Source organism: Peromyscus californicus, unplaced genomic scaffold (assembly GCF_007827085.1).
Source record: "Peromyscus californicus insignis strain IS unplaced genomic scaffold, ASM782708v3 Scaffold_8__1_contigs__length_139910024, whole genome shotgun sequence".
NCBI classification, from domain to species: Eukaryota; Metazoa; Chordata; class Mammalia; order Rodentia; family Cricetidae; genus Peromyscus; species Peromyscus californicus.
In genome coordinates, this window is record NW_026294606.1 from 28289313 (window position 1) to 28311616 (window position 22304).

General features: G+C 42.6%; 1 protein-coding gene across 5 annotated transcripts in view; it reads right to left on the minus strand.

Moving 5' to 3' along the window:
• Fars2 (phenylalanyl-tRNA synthetase 2, mitochondrial) overlaps positions 1 to 22304 on the minus strand; it is a 456192-nt gene that overhangs the window by 137815 nt on the left and 296073 nt on the right. For all 5 annotated transcript variants that reach the window (XM_052729750.1, XM_052729748.1, XM_052729747.1 and 2 more), the window contains one exon: positions 2831 to 2982. In XM_052729750.1, coding sequence (XP_052585710.1) covers positions 2831 to 2982 — 152 coding nt within the window. The remainder of the gene's footprint in view (positions 1 to 2830; positions 2983 to 22304) is intronic.

The window sequence follows — 22304 nt, forward strand, 5'->3', positions numbered from 1 at the left end:
AAGTCAGTGGTAGAGTGCAAGGCCTTGGGTTCACTCTCTAGTACTGCAAAAAGAGTTGGTTCTTGGGAGTAGAGGGGGAAAGAAGCCTTACTGGTGTAACAAGTTACCATGAAGGAAGACTTGAGTCTCCCCCTGGCCAACACCCAACCTCCCCTGCCAAGCCCGTGCAAGCATTTGGTCTAGGAAACCAGTGCATTCAAATGAGTGGAAGAAAGGCAATCACACTTCTACCACATGCTCATCAATCAAGACAGAGTGGAAGGATGGAGAAAGTGGTAGAAAAGCTTACTAGCAAGAAAACCTAAGATGGAGAGACTTCTGCCTCTGGAGCTCAGACAATTTCTGACTAAGTATTTTGCAGTGACTTATTAAAACCAAGAGAAGCAATTTCTCTCTTAAGGAAGGTGATAAAGCAGACACAGGGAAGTCGGATGCTAGTGGTGCACGCCTTTAATCCCAGCACTCAGGAGGCAGAGGCAGGTGGATCTCTGAGTTAGAGGCCAGCCTGGTCTACAGTGAGTCCCAGGACAGCCAGGGCTACACAGAGAAGCCCTGTCTTGAAAAATCAGAAAAACAAAACAAAACAAATAGGCATAGGGAGGAGATGGTGAGGTTAGAGGGAGAGGAGGTGAGCTCTCAGGACATCACAAAGGGGCATAGGGAGGAGAAGGTGAGGTTAGAGGGAGAGGAGGTGAGCTCTCAGGACATCACAAAGGGGCATAGGGAGGAGATGGTGAGGTTAGAGGGAGAGGAGGTGAGCTCTCAGGACATCACAAAGGGGGAAGCAGTAACTGAAGATGGGTACGGATGTGTGGACAGGAGGGGAGACAGAAAAGATACACCTGGGGCCAGAGAGCATCATGGTAAGGAGGCATAGCAGGTGAAGTGGAAATAAAGAGCTTTAAAAGGTGAGAGAGACAAATGATAGGAACAGAGTCAGATAAGGACGTTCTCAGAATGAACCTGTAAAGATACAATTTAAGAAAACTCCCCCAAAGCAAAAGCAGAGTCAAATCTCATTTTTGAACGATCTCACATGGGCAAGAGCAGGTTCCCACTGAGGGGTATCCTGGGCAAGCAAGCCAGCTTTTTAGATAACGAAATAATCCTTTAGGACAAAAAATAAAAATAGTCATGTGTGGCCTTAGATTTCTCTGTACCAAGTTAAACTCAAGAAATCAAGAGAGTAACACTATATGTTATGTCTGACCCAAGTGACACTCATTTAGGCATAAACAGACTGCCAGTTTTAAAAATACACAGGGTCATAAGATACTGCTTCCATTACTCTTTGAGCAAACACTGTCCTTGACAACGAACTTTAGGATGTCTAAAGAATGGGGGAAATGAGACAAGAGTTGAAAATGAGAGTACCAAATACCTTCATCTGGGAAAAGAAGAGTTAAAAAAACAAAACAAGAAGCAGAAAGAGGGAACATGTTTAGCAGGGTAGAGAGGAAGCGCAACAACATGGGTGTGATACGAGTGTGAAGACCAGGAAGTAGGGAGGGGTGCTAGGCCAGATTCAGTGACCATTCAAGTCTCCAACAGCTGGGAGTCAAGAAGGGACTTTGCAGAAGGGGCCAGGAAGGTGAACATCTTTCCACCTCTCCTGCTCACGAACTTCTGAAGCTTCCATCACAGTTAATGCAAAATCCAAGTCTCAGGCTTTGCACCTCCTGGCCCTGCCTGATCCTGTGGATACATCTCTGCCTCAGGGTCACCTCTTCGCATTTACTTCCCATAGAACTTCTAATCACATGTCCTTGCTGCCTTCGGCATCTTGCATGTGTCACTGTCCCACTAACAGAGGATTCTACTGATTTCTATTTTGTTTTATGTAGGTTTTTTTTTTAAATAGTTTGAGACAGGGTCTCACTCTGTACCCCAGGTTGTCTTTGAACTCAAAGCAATCCTCTTGCCTCAGTTTTCCAAGTGCTATGATTATAGGCATGAGCTATTACACCTAGCTTTCAAGTCTGCTTTCTGGAATGTTCTTTTCCCATTCCTAGACTGCTCACCATACTTTTTTTCTGAGTATTTTCTATGGTGCTAGAGATTGAGCCTGGGACCTCACGCATGCTAGGTAAATGCTCAACCACAGAGCTGCATCCTCAGTCCTTTTTTTAATTTTTAAAATTTGGGACAGGATCTCATTAAGTTCCCAGCCTGTCCCCGAACTCTGTAGCTCAAACTGACTTTGAACTTGCAATCCTCCTGCCTTGGTCTCTGGAGCAGCTGGGATATTATAGGCAGGCACTGTTAGGCCATTGCTCACCATGTTTATCTGCTTACCTTCAATATCTTCAAGAGCTGATCCAATCCCCCAGCTGGCACCAGCTCTTTGATTGATTGATAATGTGTTTTCCCTCATTAGACTGCAAGTGTGTGGTTATTTAACATGTGCCTTTCCCACAAGGCAGCAAACTCAGAGAAGACACTGGTAGGAGCACAGTGAGTATGAAGACCCACAGTGGATCTGTGTCACTTGTAAATGCACACTAAGGTGTGCCTCCCCGACTTTCTTCCCGTCTCATCAACTCTGCCCCTGACGGTGATATGGCTAGGAACCACCTCTCAAACAAAGGACCTTTCAAACATTCTGCTTCATGCACTTCCTTCACCAAGGCAGAAAAGGACAAAGATGCACTTCAGGAAATCTTCTAAGAGGACTGATGCAAGTTTTCACATACAGCCTCCCTTCCAGCACAAATTCAGAAGACATTGTGTCTTGGCACACTGGGTTTCAGAGAAACTCTGCTGTGAGTCTCTAGGTCCCATTTGTCACACAGAGATGGTAAGGGATAAAATCAGAAAGCTTTTCACTTACTTTGGGTGTTCAAACTTGTCTATAAGATCAACCTTTTCCACCAGGTCTCCTCCAACTGTTCGGACGATGTCGTAGAAATCATTCTCCGTGTAATTCTCGGAGGGCAGCCAGAATGAAATGTCATTGAACACAGCGGGGTACTTGCTAAGAGGCTAACAAAAGGAGAGAAGAAAAGACGTACACTTGTTAGTTGCTGAGAATACATCTTTTCATGGAAGATTTCAGTTGGGCAATTAGGAAATACTTATAAAACATTACTTTAGTGTTTGAATTTTCAGAAGCAAAATGAATTTAAAAGACAAAATCAATGTTCAAAATTAGTAAATTCCAGTTTGAATGCTACAGATTCTTACCACATTCATGTATAACACTACCATATATTGTATTTACTTTGTCACTAATGGTCAATTTACTAAAAAGTATTTTGAATGTGTTGTGTTTCAGTTTTTTTATTTGACTACCTCAGAAAAAAAAGAGTTCAAATGTAATTAACATGGGATTCATTAACTTCTTGTGGTACTTTCAGGAACCATCTTAATAGGGAAATAAGGGCTTGTCAAAACTGAGATTTCAATTAGTAAAGCCATTCTTTGTTAAAATTTCTAATTATGAAAACTAGGGCCTACGCTAAGTCATCATTTAGAGATTATTTTTTTAATTATGTTTTAAAAATGTGATAAACACAAATGTGTCATTTCCCCCATTTTATTTCACTTATTCTTGCTTTAACAGTTCAGTCATTCATCATATTAAATATTTAAAATTAGCTGCACGTTTTGAAGATGCTGCATTTGTATTCATGCCTTTATGTATGTATATCATAATTATATATATAGACACACACATATAGACTTTAGTCTATAAGTAATACCACAATGAGAAACACTGCAGCATGTAACTAGGAAATGTTACAGGAATACCTGCTAAGCCTGTATATTTTCTAGATGGGCAGATGTATAAATTGAGTTATGCTAAATCTGGTATTACTACAAACCCTTTGGTGAATCATTGATTAGAAGAAATGTAAAATTTTTAAATGGCATAGTCTCTGAAGAACGAAAGACTTATACATAAGTGATTACTGAACTTGGAATGTCAATAAAGTTGTCAAACAAATGAGTCAGTTCGGAACACACATTTCAAACAAGTGTGACAGAGCTGCAGTGTGGCTGCTCTCTGCAGAACACCCTGGATCCCCAGAAGCTCCCCGTGCTTTCTCTCCCTGGAGGGAAGTCAGGATGCTGTAGTCACAACCCAGGGACAAGGAGAGCAGATGGCACTTCTGTGGCTATGCAGGAGGCTTTCCCTTTTATTGTCCCCACTCTTCTTTTAAGAGCCATTGGAATTTAGGGAGACGAGAGACTGAGACTACAAGGACTGCCATAAAATCTTCTCTTCAATGGGTCCAACCTGAGGTACCACCCTTCCTGAGTTCTGATGAGAGGTGAGGTCACAGAGAGATGGGGAAAGGTACCCCAACAAAGCATCTTGGCTAGCAGCCTGTGGACAAGCCAATATAGTGACACATCAGGAAGAATACCTCCCCCCACAGATACGTAAAAATACAGATTATAATAAATACAGCTTCAAAACTTACCCATTTAAAAGCAACAGCCCACACAACTAACTACTTTGTTATTTATTTTGAAGCTATGAAACATAAGTCTAAAGTACAAAATTAACTAAATGGAGTATGAAGATTGGTGCTGCAAATTGACAGAATCTAGAACCACCTGTGAGAAGGGCCTCTGGGCACCTGTGGAGAATTACCCTCATGTGTTAAGTAGGAGGACCTGCTAATGTGGGCAGGACTATTTCTATTCCCTGGCTTTGAGCCTGGGCTGTGTAAAACGGAGAAAGGAGCTGTGCACAGTGCTCCTGATTGTGGATTTGATGTTGGCAGCTGCTTGACGCTTCCTCCACCTTGACTCCCCCTTCATGATGGGCTGTATCCTTGAAGGGTGAGCCCAAACAAACCCTTTTTCCCTTAAGTTGCTTTTGTTAGGGTGTATTATCACAGGAACAGCAAAGGAGACTAAGATAGGAAGTACTTATTTTACTAACTGGCAGGTATCAATGGGACACCTAGTGCTTATCAACGGGAGTTTAACTCTGCTTTGTAAATAAGGACAATTGCAGAGCCATGATTCCCAAGATGTGGATTGGTCTTCAGGTGCTTAACCACCAAAATACTCTGGTAAGGGTGGTAAGTGGGTCAGTGTTAGAGCACCTGTAAGAATCAGACTCCTTGTGTATTTGTCTCCAGGGGCAGGCAGCCAGTCTGTTTTGAATTTTTTCTGAAGTCTAGCAAAATGTGTAAAAGGCTGTCTTTGTGACTGAGAATACTGTTACTTTCCTGTGTCAGTTATGAAAAATACTCTAGTATTATTTCTATTCATCAGAATTATACAGCTTAAACAGAAATAATCTTTCTGACCATCCACAGCTATATGTGTGCCCAGAAGATGGAATATTTTCTTGAGGACAACACACAAGCAGTGGGGAGACTATCCATAGCTGTTATTAGGGAAGATATGTAGTGACACGAGAGAAATTAGACAGTCAGTGACTCCACAGTCAACTGGTCAGTGACTCCACAGCCTTGCCAGGTGGGGATCCCCATCAGAGAGTTATTTATTCATTGGTGGGTCGACTTGTTACATACTATTTGTCACCTCCTATATACTCCCATGGCCTGAGGCACATGAGGATAATGAACTGGAGTCCACCTAGAGCGGCACAGCAGATACTGTCTCAACAGTGCCTCCCTTCCTACCAAAAAAAAAAAAAGAAAAGAAAGGGGCCAGGGGGACAGAATACACAGAATCACAAAAGGCTGTAAAGATAGACAGATGAAAAAAAGAAAATCAATAAATAGAAAATAATAATTATGGTCCTTACTAACTCAAGTATATAAATTAAATATCCTAAACATGATTTAATCACAGAAGGATTGTCAGAGTAGATCAAAATTCAAAGATCAGTTACATGTGGGGCCTACAAGAAACCTACTTTCCATGGTTACTCTCAATTGTCAAACTGATGAGATCTAGAATCACCTGGCATATTCAAGGGAGGTTATCTTGGTCAGGTTAATTGGGGTAGAGGGCTTCATCATCACAGGCAGCCATACTCCTTGGAATAGCTGAGGAGCCCCCATGGTACTGGACTAGTCCCTCTGGATAAGTGAGACAGTTGTTTAGCTTGAACTGTTTAGGGGGCTCCCATGCAGTGGTATCGGGACCATCCCTAGTGCAAGAGCCGGCTTTTTGGAGCCTAGTGCCCATGGTAGGACACTTTGTGCAGCCTTGGTGCAGGGAGGAGGAGCCTGGACCTGCCTCAACTGAATGTACCAGGCTCTGCTGACTCCCCATGGGAGACCTTGCCTTGGAGGAGGTGGGAATGGGGGGTGGGTTGGGAGGGGGAAGGCTGAGGGATGGGAGGAGGGAGGACAGGGGAATCTGTGGTTGGTACGTAAAATGAATAGAAAATCTCTTAATAAATATATATATACATATATATGTGAGAAAAAAAGAATCAGACTCTGGCTTCCATCATAAAAAAAAAGGGGGGGGGGAAGAAAGAAAAGAAAAAAAAATCACTGGTGGTAGTTCCTAGGATTGAGTCCTAAAAGTTAAAACGATTCCTAAAAGCTTCTACCTATTTGTGGGTTCTCCACATTCGGAACTGTAACAATACGTTTTTCAAAAACTTGGATTAAACAGACAATATCTGCTCATGACAGAAAATCCACACCAGCAACTATGGATCAAATGAAGTCATTTTTCAAATCTCCTTACACCAAGAAGTTAGACTGATGGTTCACAGTATGGTTTTTATCAGGTGTTTAAGGTAAAAGAACTGCTTTCTATATATAAAGCATTTCATAAAACAGAAGGAGGTAAGCCCAACATATTTTATGAGGTTTAAAGACAAGATCAGACAAGCACAGTACAATTCCTAAGAAAATTGTCCATCAATTTATGTTGCGCCCTACCTGAAGAATCCTGCCTTCCTATTAGTAAATACAGTTAAAATTTATGTTAATATAAAGTTTCAAGATGGACAAGGAAGGATTATTCTAAAATTACAGGAGTGACTTCAAGCCCAAACCAATTAATATGCCAAGAGAAACAACCCATGATTATTTCATAAGGAGGATGTATTTGATAAATTCATTATTAATTCATTATAAAGGAAACAATCAACAAATTAGAGACAGAAGGCAACTTCCTTAGCCAAAGTAGGTCTCGTATACAAACTGGCAGCAGACCCCAGATTTAGCCACATCACTTCAGGAGCATCTCCAAAGGTTACATATAAGAGTAAGCAGCTCCTCTCACCACTGTCCTTCTTCACATAGCAGATCACACCCAAGCAGGAAAGAATTAGAACAGGCTGGGGACATGGCTCACTGGCTAAAGCTCCTTCAGTACAAGCATGAAGACAAGAGTCACACAGAAGTGCTGGGAGGGTGTGCTAGCCCATAATCTAGCCTGGTGGAGCCAGGGCCCAGAGCAAGCTGGCTAGTAAGGCTAGCCATATTGGAGAGCTCTGGAGCTAAATCCCCAACCCCGGTGCTTAGCACTTCTGAGAAAACTGTTCATCCTTTCTTCATGCAGAGCAGGGAGATCATGGAGTTGTGTGCTTACCTGGCCCACCCTAGGCCTCCGATTTGGTACCTCTTGAGTTCATATTTCACTCTGTCCTCAGGATACCACGCTTTGCCCACCTGTGCAACCTAGCACCCTCTGATAAATGCCCCGTCAACTCTATTGGTATCCATTGTGCTATAGGGTGCATGCCCATGTCCCAAGTCTCCCAGTGCAGTTTGGACTCTCGAAATAGCAGTTCTCCACACTATCTGGGCTACATGAGCTCAGCTTCTGAAGAGGATGCTGTTTCCCTTTTTGCTTTCTTTGAGACAGCAAAGCATTAGAACACACTTTCTCAGGAACTTCCACCCCAAGTCTATTTACTTTATTCCAGTTTATTTTCCTCTTTATTAAGGGCTGATTCTTCTAGGGATGCACTCCCCAGATTTGGGGGAGTCAAGAGTTCAATTTCCAGACACCAGGCATTAAATGGGACATAAATGAAAATGTGGGCAGTTTTTTTTTTTTAAATCTCAATTATTTGTCTCTCTCTATTTTTAGATAGAGTTTCATCTGTAGCTAGGTAGCTTCAAGCTTGAGCCTCAAGTACAGGCATGCACTAAGTCTGGCTTGATTTCTCTTGTCTTCTTGTTTCATTGGTTTCCATCTGTTCTTTTTCTATGTGAAAGATTAATTCACACCTTTAAAGGCTTTCTTCCCCTTAAATAAGAACATGTCTCTCTAAAACCTCTTTAGATATACTGAACAGCTTAATGTGGTATTTCCATTGTTCAGCTTGAAATATTTTTACTTTATATCACTGTTTTTTACTTTATATGGCAATAAATTCTTTCAGTTTTCAAATACATGCATTTAAATATTTACATCTATTATAAAATATTTACCTAAGTATAGATATATTCCTTACTGGAGATCAAATCCCAGCTATCATGGAACTATCCTCCAGTTTTAAAAATAACTGTATTGCTAATTTCAAATTTAGTTGCACTGACATTGAAAAATAGATTGTAATTATTTCTGGTTTTGTTGAAACTTGCTCTATAACAGAACATGGTCAAGTCTGCACATGTTTTCAGTGTGCTTGGAGACTTGACCAGCTTCATTTTCACATGGAGTTTTAGTTTTACACACACACACACACACACACACACACACACACACACACACACACACACATACACACACACACCCCTCCTCCTCTTCATTGCACAGTTCAAATCTACATCCCTTTCATACTTTATATGCTGAATTTTTCTTGTTTCCAATAACAGACAATAAAATTACCCACTACTGTCACTGCATGAACTTTTCGTGGTAATTTTATCAGTTTTGCTTCATTTTCTTTTCATCTATGCTGTTAGGTAAGCAATAGCTCATTCTGTCCTCAGTAGCTGAGAGAACCCAAGTTTGTTTCCCAGCACTCACATAGGGAGTTCATGTTCACCTGCAACTCAGCTCCAGAGATCTACCACCCTCTTCTGTTCACAGGCACCTGCACTCATGTGTACAGAGCCACACAGAGACATGTGTATATGAATAATTGAAAATCAAAATCTTTAAAAATAACTCGAGATAAATAACTTGCTTTCTGTGTGTTTCTTAAATAAAACTCAGGACAACTGCCTTAAAGAACACAAGTGTTGGAAAGGGGTTGCTGAAGAAAATGAAGATTTTTGTATTATTTAGGAATCCAAGTAGAAGCACTAAATAACTGTACTTTAGGTTGAATATATAAAAAAACATATGAATTCTTTAAGAATTTCATACATGTGTACAATGTATTTTTATCATATTCATCCTCTATGCCTTCCATATCCACCCCCCCTCCATCTTCCCAACTCTGTGCCCTGTTCCCCCAGGTTGAGTTGCTCATATACTCATGGGCACAGGGCCAACCACCAGAGTATGGCCAAACTATCAGGGATCAAGCCTTAAAGAAAACTAGGAGCTATTAACTATGCATAGCTCCTCCATTTGGGGTGGGACTCATGAACTCCTCTACCCTATGCCAGAATACCGACTGGCCTGGCCTTGTTCAGGCAGCAGCTGCTGTGAGTTCACGAGAACAGCAAGCCTGTCATGTCTAGAAGAGGTTTCATTGCATTCTTCCCTAACCTTTGGCTCTTACAATCCTGGCCCCTCTTTCAACAAGCTCCCTAAGTTTGTGGGGAAAGGGACTGAAGCAGATGTCCCATTTGTGGCTGAGCATTTCATAAATACTCTCTGCTCTTTGACTAGCTGTGAGTGTTTGTGTTAACCACTAGCCATTGAACAAACACCTGCACTAATCTCTGTATGGGCAGACAGACATGAATATCCAGGGCAGCTTGATACATGCCCATATCCATATACACTTCACAGTTTCTTCTGTCCTAGAGGGAAAACTATTAGAATAGTTTTTAAATTAATCCAACCAGAAGAAGCTGACAAGGAGAAAATACAAAGGCCCACACTGATCACAGCCTTTCCAGAGCAATGGTGTGATACTATCCTCACCAAGGTCTGGTTGTGTGTGTGGTGATGGGATCACACTCATGGCCTCATGCACAGCAGACAAGTTAGGCAAGTGCTCTGCCACTGAGCTACACTGCCAGCTTGCATAGCACAGGGCCTTGGAAGATACCTGCAGTTGCTCCTGGGGTGAGATGGGGTGGGAAGAACAGATTTGTTTCCTCAGCAGAATGACAGTGACAGCGTTTGGGAACAAAAGTGGAAGTCTGGTAACACTGCCACATCTCAATAATGGAGAAGAAAACAAGTGACTGAAAGTGAACAACTGAAATAGATGACGGTCCCTCAGTGTAAAGGCTTTCATGACCCCACCCTACAGTTCACTCACGGGGTTAGGGATGGGACAACCAATGTGAGGAGGACACTCCTGCTGCCTCTGCTGAGAGTCAAGGAGTCCTCTGGCCCTGAGAAGCGCTTCCCTGGCATTTGGTTCATGTCCATGAAGCTAACCTACAAGCCTCTCTAGGTATTGACGCCCTTCTTACCTTTCCCTTCTGTGACATGATAGAAAACGAGGGATGGTTGGCTTTGGCTCATAGTCTCAGAGGTCTCACTACAGGGGTGCTTGGCCCCCTTGTCTTTGGACCCATGAAAGACAGTATGATACAATGGTAGGAGAAAGTAAAAAAGTAAGCTCATGGTAGCCAGAGAACAAAGAAAGAAACAGGAAGGGCTGGAGTCCCAGTATCTCTTTCAAGGATACTTTCCCAATGACCTAACTTCCTCCCACTAGGTCTGACCTCCTAAAAACTATGTCCCAGTAGATCACAGGACGGGGACCACATCAGTGACACCTGGGCCTTTGGGCTGTTACCACATAGCACCTGGTTTTCTCCTTTGCTCTCTTTGATGAATATCCTTGAATAGTTTGGTTGTTATTTTTTTTTTAATTGAAAATAAAAGTTCGTGACAGGTAAACCATCCCAGTATTTCCATGTCTAAAGGCCCTCACACTTAAGTAATTTGGCAGTGCACAAAACTGTGGGCTTATGGTTGTTTCAGCTCAGCACTTTGAAAGTATTTTCCTGGTACCTATTAGTAATGATGACAAGTCTGCTGTCAGTTAGTGCTATTCCTTCACAGGTAATGTGTCTCTTCTTTTTGACAGTTTGGAAGGCTACGTCTCTTTCCCTTAGGCTCTGCCGTCTGGCTCTGATGAGGTCGAGTATGCATTTATCTTTATTTATTCTGCTCAGTTTGTAGAGGGTGCTCTCAATCACAGAACCTGGGTCTTGTTCTAATTCTGAAAAATTCCAGCCACTATTGCTCAGTCATTCCTTCCATTGTTTTCTGGAACAGCATCAGGACTTTCTGTGGAGCTTCTGTGTTTCTCTTCCACTTCAGTTACACGACCATCTGAGGATTTTATCTGTGTCTGCATTGTGGGTGACTTTTTCAACAACAGCATCTTATCTGCGTCTCCTTAACTGAGAGTCATAGCCCCCATGTACTCTCCCTCTTGGCTTCAATGAATCTATGGCTTGGTTCTGAGATTCCAATCTATTTTCTTCTCTCTACTCCTCATACTTCATTTCTGCATAGTTCTGCCCCCTATTAACACTTTCCTGCTGGTTTATTTGTTTTATAGTTATTGTTCCTCCATCCTTCCTTCCTTTGAAGATATGAGGCATTTGTTTTAAATATTGCTTTTGACTTGACTTCAATGAAAGCCTGGCTGTTGCTGTACAAGGCTGACAGGCCAATGTAGGGTATCCTGAGAAATGTGTGACTCGTGTACACAGGCTCTTCCTGACTGAGAGACAGCTCCTAATCTTCTGTCTGTGTTCCTCCACTTGAGACTCTGAGCTGTAAATGGAAATGACCATGGTAGTCTGAGTCTCTGCCAAATGGTCCGTGCTGATGCCACTGTGCCCACTCACATCATCCCTGGTGGAAAAACCTTGTATCTGTTCAACTCTGTTACTGGAGTCAAGGCTCCACGTAAGCTAGAGGCCATAGGTGACAGTAGTTCTCATCTTCCCTCCTACTCAAGCAGAGCACAGGTACTGGAAAAGCAAGCCACACTTAGCTTGCCCAGCCCTGGTACACATAGGAAGAGCTACGCCACTGCCCATGTGACAGTGCTGGAGCACACATCGTTTTCTGCTTCACACTCTGCTTTGTGTTCGAGTTTGTCTCTGGCCCACAGCAATATGTGATTTTTTAAGTGGGGCTGGGGGACAGTGATTTGACTTTTTAATTTTCTCTTTTTAGATTTTAATCAGTTCTGTGTGTTTGGAGCAGGCAAAGAAGTGCAGCCTATGAAGGAGCATCAATTGGACTATTCCTTTATGCAATATCCCTGTCTGTGGAGTAAGAGGGCACAGGGCTCTGAAAATATGATATGCAGTTTAAGTCCTGCTTCCATAGGAACTTATTTTCATAATGCAGATGGAAAAGCCCAGTGATTTTGACAGTTTGGAATAAGAACTAAGTCAATGTGTGCGCTGGTTGGTTTGTCAACTTGGCATGAACCTACACTTACATGAGACAAAGGAATCTTTTTTTGGGAAAATGCCTCTATAACACTGGCTTGTAGGCAAGTCTGCAGGGCAATGTCTCGACTAATGGTCAATGTGAGAGGGTCTAGGCCACTGTGGGCAGTGCCATTCCTGGGCAGGTGATCCTGGGTTGTATAAGAAAGCAGACTAAGCAAGCAAACCAGTAAGCAGCACTCCTTCAAGGATTCTGCTTCAGTTCCTGCGTCCAGGTGCCTGCTGTGCTTGAGTTCCTGAGCTAACTTCCCCCAGCAACGGACTGGTTATTTGGAAATATAAGATGAAATAAACCCTTTCTTCCCCAAGTTGCTTTAGGTGCTGGTGTTTTATCACAGCAATAGAAACCCTAAGTCAATGTGCATAGTCACAATTGAGGCATACCATTGAAATATAGATGTCTGGGATGACTAGATTAAGGGAATGAAAAATTAAACTTCTACTCTACTAACAATCTATTTACATGGATACATGTATCTGCTATATAAACAACAGGACCTGAGTTTGAATCCTCAGCACCTACATAAAAGCCATCTATATTAGTTAGGGTTCTCTAAAGGAACAGAACTGACAGAATGAAATAAACAAACAAACAACAAATATATACAGGGGATTTATTAGATTGGCTTAATTCAATATGACTGGTACACATATTAAAGGAGAGATCCTTAGTACACAGGTACACATGCAGGAAGAACATCATAGGATGATAATAACAGAGATTGGGACCACGTGACTGAAAGCAAAAGAATGTCACAGATGGCCAGCAAACCATGAGATGCTAGAAGAGAGGCATGGACTAGACCCTCAGAAGTCATCAACCGAGTGATTATATACTTCTAGCTGCCAAACTCTGAGACAATGTGTTTCTGATGTTTAGCCTGCCCTATCTGGTTGCTTGTTATGCTACATCTATGACAGTTCATCTCAACTGTAAACTTGATGAAATTGCTAATCACCTGAGAAAATGCCCTCTTGATTAGGTTAACTGAGGGAGGAAGATGTACCCAGTTTGGGTGGGACCATTACCTGTGATGGATTCCTAGACTGTATAAAAATAAAGAGAGGTGAGCAGAGGCACTCATCACTCCCTGCTTCCTGACTGTGGGTGAGTAGCTGCCTAAAGCTCTGGGTACCAGGACTTACCTACCATGTTGGACTTGACTTCACAACTGTGAACAAAAACCAACCCCACCTTCCTCAAGATGCTTTCCTTAAGATGTTGTATCACAGCAACAGAAACAGGAACTACGAAACACCCATTCACCATACTTGGTTTTGCTGTAGTCCTTTCTGAGAGAATGGGCAGTTTTAGCTTGTCTTTCTCTGTGTCTAGGTAAATGAAAACCATCCAAGTCTCCAGGTAGCTGGCTGGGTCCTTTCCTGCCAAATCAAGACCATTCCACAGTGGTAGAGACAAAACGAGTGACATCATCATGAACACACATGCAGTGGCTTTTTGACTAAAATATTGATTGGGCATATAAGTTTCTAGATGTGCATGGGCAGTTAGGAATTTTAACTTTGCCGAAGAAATGTGATGAAAGGTCTAAAGGTGAAATTCTGTTTAACACTACTCATCTATACTGCCTGGCACCAGCTTCCAGCTCACCTGCCCTCACATCTAAAATACAAAGGTTACAGAGTCTTCTTAGGTCACAATGCTCAAAGGATCGCCTGTTTTCATTCTATAATAAAATCAGAATCTCCAGCTTCTGTGGATCTGTCACAAGTACTCTCAAAGAGGATCACCTGTGAGGTCAGCTGGTAGCACTGCCTGGTTTGTTTCTACATGGAAACCACCCACTTATCGTATGTCCCTCTCTTTCTTCACTGTTCCTGAGACAGGACAGAGCCCCGCCCTCCACTGTACAGCTTTGCCTGCTCTCGTCAATCATTAAGTCCACCTCCAAATTTTCTTTCATTTAGGCTGAGCTATGAGGCTTGCTTTGGGGTCTAGGGATGGGAATTAACTTTGATCAGCAATCCAACAGAAAAGGGTCTTGTTCCCACAACAAGTTCTCCAGAGTTGGGCATCTGTCAAGATGATTTTCAGTTAGCTTTTGACTTTGCCAAAGATGACCCCTTGAATTCTAATGCGATTATATTCTTACCTAACCTTAACATCCCTGGGGTGCTGTGGGCCAAGCAGGTACTTTATTAGCATTGTCTTATTAATGCACAGTGCAGTCCTCTAAGATAGCCAATATAGCTATTCCAACCATGCTCCTGAGGGACCTGAATCACAGAGACTTAACTACTTTGCCTAAAATCAAACATCAAGTATGTGGTAGATCCAAGGGCAAATGCACATCTACCAGAGCTAGGCTGTATTGTTAGCACCTAGGTTGTAAGGCCTTTCATTTAAAACTGAGGGCTCTGTCTTAGCTGTGGCTGCTGAAACCAAAATACCACAGCCTGATAGCCTAAACAACAAACACTTTTTCACAGCTCTGGAAGCACAGTATGAGGCTGGAAGGCTACCTCTTCTTCCCTTAGGACCCCCTCCTCCTGTGTTTGTGTGTGTGTGTGTGTGTGTGTGTGTGTGTGTGTGTGTGTGTGTGTGTGTGTCTGTGCGCATGCACGCACACTAGAGAGAGAGAGAGAGAGAGAGAGAGAGAGAGAGAGAGAGAGAGAGAGAGAGAGGAGAGACAGACAGACAAGAGAGAGAACAAGAGAGACAGAGATTGAGAGAACACATACCACAAGCACAAAAGCCAAAGCTACCACTCTCTACCCCACTGTTTTGAGACAGTCTTTTACTGAACCTAGAGCTGGGCTGGTGGCCATCAGACCCAAGTGATCTCCCATCTCTCCAGCCCGACCCCACCCCATCAGCCCTGGTGTTATAGTGTGTTTGGTCATGCCAGGAGTTTACATGGGTACTGGGATCCTACCTGAGGTCCTCGTGCTTGTGAGTGAGACCTCTTACTCACTGAACCATGTCTGCAGGCCTCCTACTCCCATTTCTGGACCCCCATTTCCAAAAATCATATATGAAGTTAGGATTTTAACCTATGGATTCGGTAAAGACACAAACATTCAGTCTACTACAGGCTCACAGGAAATGGCTCAGTTCCCTCTACTGTTTCCAGAACTCTATTCAGCCTAATTAACAATTATGTAAATAAGACCAAATCTAACATTTATCCCTGTGGTGCCTTCCATGACATTTCCTTTTCAAATGATTCATGTACCTCTTAGACTAATTATCCTGACATACAAGTACTTCCAGTCTGTTTACTGTCCATGAGATTGTGTTCTTATCCAAAGTAACTTAAAAAATCACTTTTAGTTACATAAATAGTATGTGCTATCAATTATTTGCTTTTACATTCAAATGTTTGACAGCCCTTATTTTAACTCCATCTAGTCATTTAGTAATAAAAACTGTTTATTAAATTTGGCTAGCAGGTTTTGTATATTATGAATGTAGACTTTTTAACTCATGACTCTGTTGCCTTGGTCTTTACAGATTTTCTTGCTTTGTTCCAATATTTTGGTTTGAATCTGCCTTAATTTCCTTGAGTTCCAGGCACACACTATGGTCAGAGGCAGGCACAGTTCCTACTCGGGCAACTTGGCTTCTGTTTCTTTATCAAGAAACTGCACGAGGCTCACTGAGTTCTCAACATTCTTTCCAATGTGGGGAGGAAGCTTCTGTATTTATTGTTACCTTGTCAAATAATTTCAGTTCTTTCTGAAGATCACAGAAAATACAGTGTTTCCATTATGGAGTCATGTGGAACAAATACTGTGCATTCAATTAACTCCCAGAGTATAACACCGTCTCCAATTCTCTAATGAATGACAAGGAGAGAGCCAGAACTTCAAATCTTTCAGAGCCCTCTCACACTTACTTTAAACCCTGGAAGGCTTTATTTAGAACAAGTCATAAAATGCCACCATTTGGAAAGTGAAGATTGGGTGTGCTCCCCTTGGTAAATGCTGTAGATGGGTAGCCCAGGCATCTCAGCACATTTTGCCATAGTCTGTGGGTCTTGGGGATCCAATACAAATTTCAAGTTCCTTGTCTGAATGTGAAGCTCTCTAACTTAAGGGAAAACAAAAAAATAAAAGAGAAGAAGAAGGCTTAGACACCATTGTTCAAATATCACATACAATTTTAGCTAAAGAAGTAACTGCAGAAGAATAGGGGCCTAGAGCAGAGAGCTCTCATTTGTGGCCTCAGAGCATCCACAAGTAAAAATGCCGAAAAAGTTAATATCTTTTGGAGTAATAAAAATCTTCTAAAATTGATAGTAGAGATGTTCATGTATCTCTGTGAACACATAAAAACCCCACTGAATCTCAGGCTCCAAAGGGTGATGCACCGTGGACTGCATCAGTACAACTGCTAGGGAAGTAGCACATGAGCAGACATATTAATAGAAGTAATCATGCCCCTCCCCAGGAGGGATACCCCTTTTCTTTTCTATCTCTTTAGATCGACTTTCAGAACTTATCAGATGTTACCCCCCTCATTATTTTTAGGTTGAGCAGTCTAGCTTTTCTAGAGGCAGGACTGTTTCACTCTCATCGAGGTGAAGTAGTTGTGGAAGGTTAAGTCCTCCACCGAATTTCTTGTATGCATCTCAATGGACGTATACCATCATTGTATTTTAGGCAATTTTGTCTCAGTAATCATGCTTACCATGAGACAAGAATGAACCTACCATCTGCTTCCTTTAAAGTGAGTAGAGAAGCTGGGTTTTAAAAGAACAAAAGTAATGGGAAGCTAATCTGTGACCCTCTGCTATGGACTGAACATGGTCTGTCCTTGCTAACACAGTGCTGAAGCTTATCCCCAGCGTAAGAGTATTCAGAGGAGGTGGGATGCTGAGAGCTGGGGCGCAGGAGTAGGAAATTAAGTCAGAGGTGCAATCTCACAAGGGATTAGTGACTGTCTCAAGGAGGTGGGTTAGGTTACATGCAACTGGATTAGTTACCAAGAGAGTGAGGTGCACTTTCTTCTGAATCCGGTCACCGCTGCTGCATACACTCCTGCCAAGCACAGGCTTTTGCCTTGCGATGCAGCCAGAAGACAATACTAGTACCATTCTGCTCGGACAGCACAGACACCAGAATCACAAGTCAAATACGTTTCTTTTCATTTTAATGTAAACATTCTCAGGTATTTTGTTACAGCAACCTCAAAGGTTAACTCTTGGTTCACATTCTCATTCATATCATTTTACCTCCTTCACATTTATGTCATCCCAGTTCCTACAAAGTCCCAAATTCTGACAGAGACTGTTTCAATCTGTGGGGTAGAAATGGAGGCTAACTAGGGAAGGTGACTTGAACATGCCTGAATTCATTCAGAGGGGATTTCCCGACTATCAGTCCTCAGAGAAAAATGAGCAAAACAAACATGAACTGGAGTTTAAGCACAGTTTTCTGTTATAGAATATTTTAAAGTGTGTTATTTTTGTTTAGGTTGCATTTGTTTAACTCTGTGAAGCTGTGTTACTGTGCCTGTCTAAAACACCTGATGGGCTAATAAATAGCTCAATGGCCAATAGCAAGACAGGAGAAAGGATAGGCGGGGCTGGGAGCTAGAGAGAATAAACAGAAGGAGAACTCTGGGAGAAGGGATGAGAGAGAACTAGCCAGGGACGGAGGAGGACATCAAGGGTCAGCCACCCAAGCTACACGGCAAGCCACAGAACAGGAAAAGCCCAGAGGCAAAAGTAGATGGAATAATTTAAGAAAAGCTGGCAAAAAATAAGCCAAGCTGAGGCCAGGTATTCATAATTAAGAATGAGTTTCCATGTGTGATTTATTCGGGACCTGGGTGGTGGGCCCACAAAGAGCAAAAACAAACAACACTTTGGCACAGCTCCCCCGCCCCAAAGAGTAAAAAGCATACAACAACAGTTTGCAATGGCTTTTTCAAAGCTGAACTAAAGAAGCTTGCCTTCGGGAGGACTCCCTCGGGTCTGACTGCCTCACCCTACCCTCTATGTATGTGATGAGATCCCTCCACTCGTGTGAACCTTCCTCCTGATGCCCACTTATTCTCTGAAGAGGCTTGTCTCCACAGCCAACATCTACCCTGAGTCTGTTGGCAGTTTTGTTCTCTACGACAGCTGAAGGCAGAAATATGTAGGAAAAGTCTGTTTAGCTGAATTAATTACTTTTAAAACATTTACTAATTTAACAATTCTAGAATAGTCTAATATCACCTAAAAATTCAAAGAGTAAAAAAGGAGGTGAGACAAAAACTAAACATGAGCACTCAAATTTCTAAAGGAAAACGAACACCACAGCTGCTCTGGGCAGGGACAGAAGGTCTCGGGATGGAAAAGTGGGTGAGAGGGAAGACAAGACACATGAGGGCAACAGACCTGAGACACTTGTCATTCTTCACTGGCATCCACTGCACCACAATGCTGTGTGACTTAAATATTTGTATTTTCTAAACAGCAAATATTACATAGAAGAGACAATTACAGGAAAAAGGTATTAATACTTATTCACAACCTAGGAATATTATAAAGTGGTTAGGGAAATTGAGCTGCAGTCTATGCAGCTGGGCTTCCCTTCAAATCACTATTTCTTTACATAGAATTCTAGTTGTCAATATTAGATTTGGGTCAACAAACAACAATTGTCTTACTTTAGGAACCAATGTGAAGTATGGTTTTCTTTGGTGCCACATTCAAAGAAATCTAGCACAATATACAGCAAACTTTATAGAAGGTCTTAGTTCAAAGAAGATAAAAGTGAACACAGGGTTTTATGTGGCCCCACCCCTGAGCAGTGCCTTGCCTGTGCTGCTTGCTCTGATCACTCAGATTTCACTCCTACCTCCCAAGAACCAACTGACCAGAGTGAAGGGGAACAAAACAAATGCTTGGTGTAAAATGTGATATGTGGAAGATGTGTTCAAGCCCCTTGGGCACAGGCCAGGTTAGCCAGCACTGTAAATGTCACAGCTGCTATTGGTTCTTCGATTTTCTTCTCTGATTTCCAGGGGCAACTGAACCTTCCAGACAGAAAATAAAGTCTCCTTAAGGTAAACTCATTCGAAGTACAAACCTTGGGGACATAGTCAAGAGGATCTGGCCCACAAGACCTGACAATGAGAAAGAAACAGCCAATCTGTTACTTCCAGAAGAAACTGTCCTCATATAGTGCATGGCTCCTTGGTCAGACCTGTGTCTTTGACCCACGACAAAACATCAACCCTCTGCACCCAGGGCTTCATCTGCAAAGGAGGGTGCTCACATGCTGCTGTCCAATGAAAACTGTCCCAGAGAGTGGCAAGAGGGTACTTGGAGAGTGCCAGCCACTGTCAAGTGTATCTGAGAAGCACTGGGTTAAACAAGTTAGGCAGGAGAAGCCAGATGAAGATTACAAGGAGCTTGTCCTTCCTAAATTTTAAATTGAAACGGTCAAGTGAAACCCACATTTTAGGCCCCTCTAGATACCTTAGTGCTGCCATCCTGCCTGTCAGAGGACAGAAGAGACACCAACAGGGACATCTGGTGACTGCACTAGTCCTGACTTCTAGAGTGCTCTCAGATCTCACTTCTACTAAACCCTATACCTGCCTCTCCAAGGACCCTGAGCTTAGTGACAGTCTCTCTCTCAATTTTCTTTAACTACTTACAGTTAGGAAACAGCTTTTTAGAGTTCTATCAAATTCTCCGAGGCTCCCAGTAAGCCAGATCATTAACTCAAAGGCACCATGCCAGGCCCACTAGTGACTAATTTCCCCTCTTCAAAGTGTTCACAATGAGTGTCATGTACCCAGGATCAACCCTGAAGCCACATATTCAGATTTTGTTTCTCAGACTTGCCCTATATGCCGGTTACCTCCATAGGATTCAACTCTCACTTTCCAGCCTCATGGTGCAGCATGGCAGATGGTGCGATCCAGATTCTGCGGATGGGGAAAGGGAAGCGCGGAAGCCGCCGTGCTCAAGGGTGCATGGGAAGAGTGAGAAGAGAGGGGATCCACACATAGCATGTGATTCCCCATCCACCCCACATCCATACATCACAGCACACCCACAATGTGTCCCTCTTCCTGAAGCCCTCCCCAGAGCTGCTGGTCCCACCATGGTTGTGCTGTTTCTTCTGTCTCTCAGGCTCCCTCTATTTTTTTAGATGGAATAAACTTCTTATCAGATTATTATGAAAATTAAATGAAGTAAAATACAGACAGGTATTCCTCTATTTCTAATGAGAGTTACAGCCTGATAAACCCATTATAAATGGAACATACCAGAAGTGGAAAATGTAATTAATTAATACAACAACTGAAATCCAAGCTTATCAACCCAGTGTGTGCAAAGCATCAGTTGTTTCCCCTGGTGACTGAGAAACTGGCTATATGAGTGGATCTTTGCTCAGAAGAACCAGAGGATTGGACAAGATAGTGGTAGAGGTAAAATACACAAATTCCAAATTCAAAGCAGAATTATCATTGAATGCTCACTGTGACAGCTATTAATCAACAGTCCATACTAAAACCCCTAATATATTAGAAAATGCCAAACAAGGTTGGTTTTTCAAGACAGGGTTTGCTCTGTAGACCAGGTTGGCCTCAAACTCACAGAGATCCACCTGTCTCTGCCTCCCTAGTGCCTGGATTAAAGGCGTGTGCCACCATGACCTGGCATAATTGTAAGCTTTGAAAACTGTCCATCTAATCTGATGAACAAGACAATGCCATGCTGCTTACTCTTCACTCTATGCCAGTTTCCTCACTTAATCTTCAGATAGAACATATGTAGGAAGTCACTAGGCTGTCACAGCTTCCTAGTTGTTTTTTTTTTTTTAATGACTTTGGGCAGTTCTTCAGTCCCCCATCTGCAGTGGGGATAATCATCCTAGCATTCCTTCACTAGCACTGCCACAGGGTCAGATGTATGAGCATATAGAGACCACATGATGATACATGTTTACTGTTTGCACTCATCCATAGACTAGCTATGAGGGAACGCAAACCTAGGTACTTCTCCTACCCCTTCATGCTATTCCATTTTCACCATGGTCTATAATCTACAGAGAATGAGTGTGCATGCATGAGTTTGTGCATTTGTGTTCTCTGGACAGGGACCACATTTCATCCTTGTTTCTATTAAACAGTGTGGTGCTCACAATATACAAATGGCCAATGCCTACGGAACAGATTTAGAAAGCTGTGTGGCTCTCTCAGCTTCACTAACCTAGATGCAGTGGTGGAATCAGAGACTAGATCTGTGGTGGTAAGGAAACAGGCAGCAGAGAGAACTTACCGGAAAGAGCAAATAATTGGAGGAATAGGCAGGACACATAATACATACCCCCTCCCCTAGTACACCATTAGAGGATTAGGGGATAACTCTCCCCTAGCAGAGAAATGAAGGGATTAAGAAATTGAAAATTGGAGGGTCTTTGTACTTGTTCTGGAATGTCCAACAGTGAAACACTGAACTGGAGAGCAAGAAGCAGACAAAAAGCTTCATGCTCAGCACAGCTTTGAAGAAAGATATCAGGGTTTGCTTTGAGAATGATGAAGCCAATCATCTGTGGTCCAGGTGCTAACCTCCTACCATACAGATCCAAGCCCACCGATGTTAGAAGTAGTGATGGGCTCTGCAAACCATGTTTCAACTTTGCCAGGGTTGCTATCGGGCTCTGCTAATGGAGCTACAGGATGGACTTAGGCAGAGGAGCCCATTCCTCCTGTTGGCTTCCTATCAAGAGTCCTCAAATACCATGTCTGTACAGCATTGAAATCAGTGTGGCCATTAGCAGCAGCTGAATTCACTGTAGTTTTCCTAATTCCTGCAGAACTGACCTCATCTGAGTCAGGTCCCAGGTCGGATAGTCACTCTGAGGGAGCCTCCTCCAGGA